General features: G+C 29.2%; 6 protein-coding genes across 6 annotated transcripts; 3 read left to right on the top strand and 3 right to left on the bottom strand.

The window, feature by feature from the left end:
- The first annotated feature begins 48 nt into the window (after positions 1–48).
- On the top strand, positions 49–2,886 carry Chro.60168 (multi-pass transmembrane protein). The annotated part of the gene is made up of 1 exon (XM_661213.1): positions 49–2,886. The coding sequence occupies one exon, from the start codon at positions 49–51 to the stop codon at positions 2,884–2,886; it is 2,838 nt and encodes a 945-aa protein (XP_666305.1).
- Positions 2,887–3,755: 869 nt separating this feature from the next.
- On the top strand, positions 3,756–4,334 carry Chro.60167 (zinc-finger protein). The annotated part of the gene is made up of 1 exon (XM_661212.1): positions 3,756–4,334. One exon carries the CDS (start codon positions 3,756–3,758, stop codon positions 4,332–4,334), a length of 579 nt encoding a protein of 192 aa, XP_666304.1.
- A 632-nt stretch (positions 4,335–4,966) lies between these two features.
- Positions 4,967–5,725, top strand: Chro.60166 (transmembrane protein). Its single annotated transcript, XM_661211.1, has 1 exon — positions 4,967–5,725. The coding sequence occupies one exon, from the start codon at positions 4,967–4,969 to the stop codon at positions 5,723–5,725; it is 759 nt and encodes a 252-aa protein (XP_666303.1).
- Positions 5,726–5,829: 104 nt separating this feature from the next.
- On the bottom strand, positions 5,830–7,125 carry Chro.60165 (hypothetical protein). The annotated part of the gene is made up of 1 exon (XM_661210.1): positions 5,830–7,125. One exon carries the CDS (start codon positions 7,123–7,125, stop codon positions 5,830–5,832), a length of 1,296 nt encoding a protein of 431 aa, XP_666302.1.
- A 450-nt stretch (positions 7,126–7,575) lies between these two features.
- Chro.60164 (TSP1 domain-containing protein TSP5 precursor) lies at positions 7,576–8,640 on the bottom strand. Its single annotated transcript, XM_661209.1, has 1 exon — positions 7,576–8,640. The coding sequence occupies one exon, from the start codon at positions 8,638–8,640 to the stop codon at positions 7,576–7,578; it is 1,065 nt and encodes a 354-aa protein (XP_666301.1).
- A 120-nt stretch (positions 8,641–8,760) lies between these two features.
- Positions 8,761–9,387, bottom strand: Chro.60163 (zinc-finger protein). The annotated part of the gene is made up of 1 exon (XM_661208.1): positions 8,761–9,387. The coding sequence occupies one exon, from the start codon at positions 9,385–9,387 to the stop codon at positions 8,761–8,763; it is 627 nt and encodes a 208-aa protein (XP_666300.1).
- Positions 9,388–11,025: the final 1,638 nt, after the last annotated feature.

Raw genomic sequence — 11,025 nt, 5'->3', positions numbered from 1 at the left:
TTTACTTTTACTTCTTATTCAAAGAAAATTACTCCATATCTTATATTAATGATTCCTATAATCACTAGTATTGGTTTGATTTTCTTGAAAAGTATACTGGATGATTTTCCTTTGCCAAAACATAATCAAGAATATTTGATTTACTTTTCTAATAACACGTGGAGAAATCCCGTCAAGAAGAAACCGAAAGAATATTTGAATCTCTTTTATCATATGGCTATTCCAATTTTGATTATTTCAATTTACGTGCCATTTAGTAACAAAATTGAAATATTAAAAAATGAATTTTTCAAATTTATGGTACATTTCATTTTTTCATCAATTATTTTTCAGATTGTTAATAATATAAATATGAATATAGATGTATCTCGTGAAACAAAAGAATCCTTCTGGTCTTTTAAGTTACCACTAATAATAAAAAATATAATTTTTTTTATTTATTGGAAAATAATTAAACAAATATCAATTTACTTCAGTACTCATTCCATTGATTATTTTCCTTTTGCAATTGCATTAACTATTTTAGCAAAAAATTTATTTTCAGTAATAAATTCAATACCTTATTCCAAAAATTGTATAGGTTTTAAATTGGGACCCAAAGAAGAAATGAAGAGACTTCCTCTAGGTGATTATGTTACATATAACAACGATCTAGCTATTGGACAATCATCTTCAGTTTCGAATAATTTCTGGAATAACTTATTTTTTATAAAAAATAAATATACTTTATATGAAGATATGTGGCACTATAATTTGATAAATATGATATTGCTATCAATTTGTACAGAATATCCGATTATTACATCTTTTATATTAATGTTAAATAGTGGTCTTACAATAATTTTACTCTTTTCAAAGATTTTAACTGATTCAACAAGACCATGGCTATTAATTATTACTCTATCTCACCAACTTTGGAAGTTTATTATTGATTCTAGTATATTGTTTTCAATTTCTTGTTTCTCTTCAACACCAACTAGTTCAAATTTCAAAACCTCCCTCTTTATTGTTATATTTATATTAAATTATGTAAATATAAATACAAGCAAATCAGGAAAAATGATTTATTTAAGCGAAAACTTAGTTTTTTATATATTTAAACTAGTTCCTCTATTTAAATACACTAGGCAAGCAATTGAAAAAAATAAAATGTCTTTAAACAAGGCAATAAACAAAGTTTTAAGAATGAGAAATCCTCAAATAATAAACAATAATGACGATGGAAATTTAAATCTCATATTTAACAAACAAAAAGAAAATGGATATTCAAATATAAGAACAATTGAAATTACATCTCCACTAAAAGAATTATTGGAAAAGTTCCAGGGTTATTGGGTTCTATTGAGATCAAATTCTGACTCACTCCAGGAAATCAATGCAGCATTGGGTGTTTCATGGTTTATTAGAAGAGCAGTCGATAAACTCAATCCAATTGTGCATTATGATGTTGATACAGTAAGAGGAATAGTTTCAATATCAACAACATTAATAATGGGATTAAACAATAGAACAACATTAATAATAAACAGAACAAAAAATCTAGGGAAGAATAATCTTGAGGAAATAGAAAACCATAGGATTGAAAAATTTAAGATGGAGGAAGAGAATGATAATTTATCATTATCTCATGATGAAGGCGGATTGTATAGACAATATTCAAATAAAAGAAAAAAATCACTTGAAAAGTACATGGTTTTTGAACAACCAAATACAAAAATAGAATGGAGTGAAGATAGAACAAATATTATTTTGGAAACGAGACAAAATAGAGAGGGTTTCAAAATGATTGAAACAAGAAGCATTGTTCCCTCTTATAAACTCCCATTTAAAGTAAAAGGGAATGATGGAAAAATTATTGAAAATAGACGACAAGATATCTTATGTTATAAAATTATTCTTAAGGGTGGGAAAAGAAATTTCAATAATAAAAATAACTTACTTGTTTGCTGTAGATACTTTATAAAGACCGAAATTATTAAATCAAAGGATTCTGATTCCAATTCTAAAGAAAGTAGTGGATCAAAGACAAAATCTGACCAATCAAAAAGTTTGATTTCAGTTAATTCATTGAATGAAATTCAATCCAAAGAGAGTGTTAAGCCAATATTTATTGGAGAATTAAATGAGTTTCCGCTTACAGTACAACAATTAATAGAAGATGAAGATAGTATATTTAAGATTGTTACGGATAAAAGAGCAGAACTTCTTGAATATACTAGAAAGCTAGTATCTGAAATTGATAATGGAACTCAGAAGTGGTCACTTGAAAGAAATTCAAATGGTATGAGAGTATATAAAAAAGAAGTTGATGGGCAACCATTTATGAGTTGTGGAATTACTTCAATATCACTGAATTGCAATATAGAACCTTTTAAAATTTCTTCAGATAATAATGAAATTGAAAATACAAACAAAATATGTTCAATTAAAGATATTGTAGATTATATTTGGGATTCAAACAACAAGATGTATTATGATCCCATGGTTGAGAAATCTGACCCGATGCATTATTTCAGAAATGATGAAAATATTTGTATATTTTACCAGGCATTTAAAGGACAGTGGGGTGTCTCAGGAAGAGATTTTGTTGTAATATGTTACAGATACAAGCCAGATGCAAATGAATCAACTAATTCAGATGAATCACAATATGAATATATTCTTACACAATCTATTGAGTGGCCCATAATAAACTCATCATACGTAAGAGCTAAAAATTACTTCGCAACATACGTTTTTCGTCCAGAAGGCGAAAATAAAGTGCAAGCCATATATTTCAACCAAGTTGATTTACATACTGATATATCTGCATGGATAATAAAAAGAGTAATTTTAGATCAAATGAATTCTTTAACTATGCTTAGGGATATATTACAAAAAAAATAAAACTTAGGTTCGCTAATAGGTTCTCAAAAAATAAAAATAACGGGGTAATTGTTAATTTATGAAAATTTTGATTTTTTTGACGGGTTTTCTTTCATCTCTTCAAAATTAAAAATAAATTTAACCTATTTTTAATATTTAAAGAATTTATCATTTTTTTTCGCGAAATTATTAACTTGCATGCGTAAGCTCGTTAACGATAAATAGATTAAAAATAAATTATTAATAATAAATACCAAATTTATTATAACAATAGAAAAATAGAAATAGATAATTGAAGGTGGAGTAAATATAGAAATAATAAGTATTTAGTAAAACCTTATGCATTATAACTAATCATAAAGAATACTTTTTTTTTGTTCAATTTTTAATAGTATTATTTGTTGTGGAAGATAAACAATCCTGTATCATAAATCAAATTTTAATAAAAAAGACGTTTAAAAAAAATAATGGCTCAATTTTATAAAACAAAAAAGTGCCCTTGGTTTGCAGTTGGACGATGCAGAATGGATAAAGAATGTAATTGGGCACATTCTATTGATGAATTGAGACCAAGCGTGGATTTAACACGAACTAAACTTTGTGAAGTACAATTAAAAGAAGGCATATGTAGAAACCCACAATGTAGATATGCACATTCGAGGAAAGAACTTCGAGCAACTTCAGATCTTTTCAAGACCTCACTTTGCGTTTATTGGATTAAAGGAAGCTGCGTAGTTGGTGATTCGTGCAGATATGCACATGGGATAGAAGACCTCAGGTTTGAACCCCCCAAAAGGGAGAATTCCTTTCCGTTGGAGGGTGACAGCGCTTCCCGGGGCCATTTCAGGAAAATAGCAACCCAAAGGCCAGGATTGATCCAATGATTTTTGATGGAAAAAAATATTTTTAATGATACCAGATTATACCATCCATATGACGCAGTTTCAACAACATCAAGCTTAGGCTCCATAAGCAAATTTGGTTCAGATAGCATTGATAAGCCATTTGAAGGAATGCCTTCTCTGGTTTCAAGTATATTCAACACTGAAAGTAGCAAAGCTGGTCAGCATTTAAGCGATAGAAATTTATGTTCGGAAGAGACTTTCCATCTATCAAATCAATTTACCCCATTAAGTCTTCTTGATATCCCACTTGTATGGAGAGATAAGTCTTTTGGACATAAAAATAATCATATTAACAATTTACATGAATCATTATGTAATATTGGATCAGAGTATCAACACTTTAACCAGTTTGATAACCAAACTCGTATAAATAATATGATTTTTCATCGCAATCAAATTAATAATAAAAGACACCATAATAATGAGTTTGATGGAAGAATTGAATCCGTACAGATGATTAAAAGATCATATCCTGAAAGTATTGAAGAAATGTACTCTTATACACCTTCAACTGCATCTAGTATCAGAGATAAAATGAATCTTCACAACTTGGAAGTATCGTAAAAAAGTAAGAAATATAGTGATAAAAGTTTAGCTTAACAAAATATAATGTCTTTACAAGAAATACGTTCAGAAGTCGTATTAATAATGTTATACGTTCAAACATGATTTTATATGCTTATGAATAGACTGCTATAAAATACTATCTCATCTGTGCTGAAATATTTTCCAGGCCATTTTGAAATGCCTTTGTCTTATAGTAATTATATAACTCAACATATTCTTCATAGCTTATTTTTGTCAAATCCATAGGGAAAAGAATAAATAGAGGGTGGGACATAAACCTAAAATTGGGCAAAACTCTTCTCTTCCCATCAAAAGACCCATTATTTATTGACCTCATAAAGTATAAACAGTTATTAAAAAATTGGTTAAGTCGATCTTGGACAATATATTGGATTATTTTTTTATTCTTTTGGTGAATTCCAAACCATATATTTTGCAATTTTAATATTCAAAAATTTATTTACCGCCATACAATATTTACATGATTTTTGGTTATTTGGAAACAATGTAATTTTGAATAAGAATAATTATGAAAATTCAAGAAATCACACAATTTGTTCGATAATTATTTAATTCAAGACAAATTTGATAATAAGTAATTAAATTTTTATTCTTGACTACAATTTTATATGGCATTAAAAACTAATATTTCGATCGTAATTTCTGATTTTATATGGAATACATATTATGATTTAATAAGTAGTATATTTTATGGTAAAAAATACCATCCAAAGTCACCAAGACCAAAATTTACAGTGAATAAAGTTGTTAAGTTAGTCCTCTGGTTATTGGGTTGGCTTTCAGTTACTTTTATTATACCACTTTGCGGGATTATCTTGGCTTATAGTATCTCGCCAAGTAGAGTCGATATTGTTCCTGCAGTTTTCGAAAAAAACTATTTGGTAATATCTCAACCTCTTTTAAGAACAAATAGTCAATCATCAGTTGTAAATTTCACAACATCAATATCATTTCTATTCGATATCAAATATGTTAATCGATTATTTGTAGATAAAATTATGATAGAAGGCGTAGAAATTGCATATATTGGAAGGATTCCTGTCGATTCAAACAATAAAAGCAGTTGTAATTCAGACAATCTCGACTATCTTTTCCCCGATTTTACAAAATTTAAATACAAGAAAATACCAGATGAAATGATTGACTTCACTTGTACAAATGATTATAGGAATTGTACTGTGAGTATTAATATCCAATCATTTTTCATCGATTCATATGATGAATATTCATATAATCATGATTCAGGGTTTGGATATTCAAACTTCGTAATTAGAACTTCTTTTACAAGTTCTCAATTTATTTCAACTCTTGTTTCGGGGCGATTAGGTTATAGATATAATCCTCTATCAATACCAATTAAAAAATGAATTTAAAAATTAGTTACTTTTTAGTAATGACAAGTTAATTTAGAATAAGTAATAGAATTTTTTAATATAATCTACGTTTAACTCAATTTTTTTTTTTTTCATATCTAAAGAGCCATACCTACTTCTTTTTCAAAATAATCTCTTTCAGTTTCAAGATAAGTTTCACTACTACCTTGCGGTAACACAAATCTTTCAGGCTTGCTTATTGCAATATTAATATATTTACCTTTACAATACCATCCTAATGCAACCTCTTCAAATTCCTCATCATTTTCTTCCTCCAAATTTGTGAATCCTGTTGAATTCATGTCACTACAACCAATCAAAGTTTCTGAATCATCACTAAGTAGATTTAATAGTTCTCTGTGGGTTTCTGAAAGTTGTTTCATAAAGCTCTCAGGCTTTTGTTTCCAGAATCGAAAATCTTCCGGATCATGAATATAAATTAGTTTTGTGCGACGTATTTTGTTTTCATAAAATTTACTTATTCTGCAAGCTGCTGTCATTTCGCAAGCTTGATCACCTGCAGATATAACATCAAACATGGAAGGAAAGTCATCATTACATTCTAAGTTATTCCCCCAGCAATCTAATAATACCTTTTGAAATTCATGTAATTTTGCATTTGTATAAAATTCTCGATATTCCTCCTCACTGAAAGGAGATGGAGGAGGGCCTTTTTTTCTAATATACTCTTCTGTTGAATTAATTTCAACGTTATATTTCTTTAAAATATCACCTAGCTTTGGAAGGCAGTATTTTAGATAAAATAATTCTACAGTTCTCAGTCCGGCATTTGTAATTATTACAATTTTATATGCCATTCCAGTACTCCAGAGATCGGAAAAGAACTGATCAAGTAAATCAAATAATCCTACTTGAACTAATTCATTTCTAATTTGTTCAGTTAGCTCATAAAGGCTGCTTTCATTTTCTCCATAGTCTATACTATCACCTTCATTGCCCATTTCGCATTGAATGTTTCTCCATGTTTGCATTATCCAATTTGTAGGAATCAATGTATTATCTAAATCAAGCATTATTATCCTAGCTGAAACCTGGCTATTCTCCATATTTGAATCGTGATCTAAACTAATATCACTTAAATTCTTTGGTTTTTGAGACCCCTTTACATCAACTAGATTACTGGCATTATTAAGATTTTCCATATCTTCATTATTAGTAGCTTTTTCAGATTGTTCATCACTTTTAAATTGCTTTGCTTTGTTATCTTCTGGCCTATAGTGATCACTATTTTCCGGGGAAATCTTCTTCCCAATTGAATATTTGGAGTCACAAAGTTCGCTAACAGCAGTGTCATTTCTTTTAAATGGATTGCCATCCAAATCAGGAAATTTATCTAGCTTAACATCTTGGAAGGTATTTTCACTAATTTCCATTTTATTTATAAATATAACACTCTAAGTTTTCAATTCCTTTTAAAGTTAAAATACGATAAATGTTAGCAAAATACCTCCTATTTATTTCCACCTCAGTTTATTATTAGAAAATTATTAATTTCTAAAAAAAATATAACTTCCTCCTGTTCTTGAATCCCAAATTTTGTACATGAACCAAAGGATGCATGAGGACAAATGTGGGGACAAATACCCGCCATAAATTTATTGCTAATTAAATGTTGCAGAAAAAAAGGTCATTATGGATAGCTATTTACCTGGTAAACGAATATAACTTATATGGAATCTAAAAATTGAAAATAATGAAATGTGAGTAATATTTTATTCAATTAAAGCTCGTAGTTAAGGCCATACAGCATTTGGTTTAAGAAATACAAAAATATTCAGCTATTTTAATTACTATTAAACTATAACGAGTTTTAAAATTAAAAGTTACGAATTAAAACGCTCATTGTTTGACGTGGTTTCGCACAATGATGTTTCCTGGAGGTCTGGACACTCTAATCCACTGTCATTGTTTTTGGTAATTATAGACCTATATCTTTTCTTGTAACTTTGTCCATCATTTGAATTAAAAATACAGTTTGACCAATTAGACCACATGGATGTGGCGCAATCTATCGAGCAAGCTTTTTCAGAGATGATGGTCTCAGAATTCCCAGAAACCCAACCTTCAAGTTTAAACATACAGCCTATATGGTTATAAACATTAATGCAAACAGGAGTCCCATCTTCAATTGAAACCATTTCTATTTTGGGAAAAGTGCTTCTTTCACCAATTGTTTGGTCCCATATACCATAAGACCAATACACACAACTCTTATTATTAATGCATTCATCCCTGCATTTTTTAATATCTATATTTTGAATTAATTTTGAACCACCTCCTGGAATTTCATAGGCACTACAGCCCCATCCCAAAGTAACGATTCCATAATCTGGACAATTCGCTGGGCAACGTAGTTTATCAAGCTTACAAGACCTCAATTCGCTCTTATTCGGACAAATTTCACCTGGGAACATCGGTGAAAAAATAACATTTCGCATACGCTCAGAATAACCTCCGCATGGCCTTGAATGAGTACATCCTGACCATCCTGACCATTCCCCCACCACACATGTTGTAGAGCAGTATCCGGCCATTGATGTAGGTATTGTTCCTGATACATATGAATCGTCTCTTGCCGAGCAGCGAGATGACTTAGACTTTAAGCTACACGAAAAATCCGTTGCCCTCCATGACCAATACTTGCACTTCCTATATTTAAATGAAGCAGAATGTTTTGTACATTCATTTGCACAGCTTATCCATGATTCAGTCTTAAATGTTTTCAATTTATTTAGGCCAAGACACAGGAACCCATGTGAAACTGATCCATAATTTGGACAATTTGCCATTTCGGGTTTTTCTTGCGCTTTGCAGTTTATATTATGAATAAAAAAAATAATAAATAATACCAATGTATTCCTTATGTACCTAATTGGAAATATCACCATTTTCCCATCGAAAAGCCGTGTAATATTCACTTTGAAAAAATTTGAGAATTGATTGGTCAATTAACAACTGAAAGGCGGGAATGCTCCGTTATTTAATTATGATCTTGATATATTGTTTTATTAATTTTTAATTAAAACATCGAATTTTGAAACTAAAAGCTTATCATTCAGCAAGTTGCTTGAATTATATATCTCAGAAAATTCGACTTCTTCATAGTTTTGAATTCGATTAGGCGAATGCATCAATTCTCTATCCCGAATATTTTGATTATAAATTGAAGTAAGATTGATATTACATAGAGGGCAATTTGACTTTATTTTTACCCACTCATCAATGCAATTAAAATGGTAAATGTGTCTACAAGGAAGTTTTCTCACTAGGTCTTCATCACAAATATTATTTAAACATATTACACAGGAATAGTTGTTTTTTGACTTATGCGTTGAACCAGAGGATAAATATCCAGAGAACGAGCTGCTCTTATTATAAATATTGTACTCTCTTCTATAATGTTTATTTGAAAGCGAACTATACTTTTTTACTGGGGCAATTTTTGAGAGTTCTTCATTGCTGATTGTTTGCGAAACTATTGAATTTCTATCGGAGATACGAATTGAAAAGCTATTTCTATGACGAACAACATCTCGATTCCTTTCAAATTCGCACGGTATTCTTCTACAAAAAATCAGTGCAAAATTACAGAAAATGATCGTTGCTAAAAGGCATACGGAAAATGCGATTAACATTGCAAATCTGTTCTTTTATTTTTAATAATTCTAGTTAGTATGTATTTTTACAATTAAAATTTAAAAAATTCAACTTTTCTCATTATTCAGCAATGTACAGGAAATAGAGGTGACGTTTGGGATAGAGAAATTATTATTTTTATATCAGGATGCAACAATTTTAAATATTTATAAGGCAAACAATTTTAAATAAATAAATTATTTTAGTTGTCAAAATATGTTTTACCGCCTTGTGCTAGCATAAAAATTAGGAAAAATTTGTGCGTAAGTGTAAATTGATACTAGCGTGACCACATTATGGATAAAAAATAACTAATTAATCGAAATGCATACGGTTCTGTAAGCAATTATAATAATTGTCTTTTTTCATCTTCCTGCTTATTAATTATGAGAGGCATTCGATGCAAAAGGAAAAGAGGAAGAAATACCGACGTTAATGAAATCCATTGCGCTTTTAACGAAGAGAAAAAAAATTATAAAAAGTGTAGACCAATAAAAAATGTATCATATTCAAATATTTTTTTGAAAAAAATGTTTGAGAATAAAACTAAATTTGAAATGGAAGATTGGATCCAGCTTTTTCTGAAATCAATAGTTATTAAAGATTTTATGAATGCGATCCCACATTTTAGAATTTTTGAAAGAATGCTGAGCATCACTTCAAAGCATATTACTGGTTCTAAACTGAAAAGTTTTTTTGCAGAGTTTATTATTAGAATGGAAGATTTTGATGTTTCCGTAATACCGTTGTTTTTCGAATGGTGTTATATATTGTATAGGCAAAAGTTAAATTTTTCAAATAATCAAATAAGAGAAGATATAAGATATGAAGTATTGAGAGACGCTCTACTTGGAATAGTATCTGGAAGGGCACGGAACTATATTATTATGTTAATCTGTTGCGATTTGGAAATTAGCACCAAATATTTGTTTCCAAATAGTCAAATGTCTAATTGGAAAGAAGAGTTAGAAGAATGTTTTGAAGAAAATTATTCTTTGAGAGATTTAAAAAATGATTTCTGGAGCTTTGCATTGCAAATTTTTAAGTCATTGGCCGATGAAAATTCATTTCGTGAATCTCTATTTGAATTAAAATTATGGGATGAAAGAACCTGTTTGTGTAAAATTGACGATTGGATAGTTGAAAATTCAAGCAGAAGTACCCATATAGACTGGATTAGAGACAACTCTAGCTTTCTTTCAAATAACAAGCTTCTGCTTATTCTGTTCAGCTCATTTATTAATTTTTTTCCATTTACAATTGAGTTTTTTTCTTTAACAGTCGAGTTAATTCTAAATACAAAAATTGAAAATTGCAATTCGAAAACTCAATCCAACTCTAACTTCGAAAATGAGCACACATATCGTTCTTGTAAACATGAAAAGATTTCATTTGAATCCTGTAGTGAAATATATAATTTAATTATATATTTCATTTCATCATTAATTTTTATTTACTATGGCATTGATTTTGAACTTTTAGATGAATTCAATTTGATTTATGAAGAATCATTTAATATACTTTATTACTTGACTAGTGGTGGCAAGGATAATAACTCCTCATTTTACAAGTACGAGTTTTCAGATCATTTACTACAAATAAAGTATCTTATTAAACATTTTAGAAGACATCCAAGT

This window comes from Cryptosporidium hominis, assembly GCF_000006425.1.
Source record: "Cryptosporidium hominis TU502 chromosome 6 CHRO016075, whole genome shotgun sequence".
NCBI classification, from domain to species: domain Eukaryota; phylum Apicomplexa; class Conoidasida; order Eucoccidiorida; family Cryptosporidiidae; genus Cryptosporidium; species Cryptosporidium hominis.
This window is presented reverse-complemented; position numbering and strand designations above follow the sequence as displayed.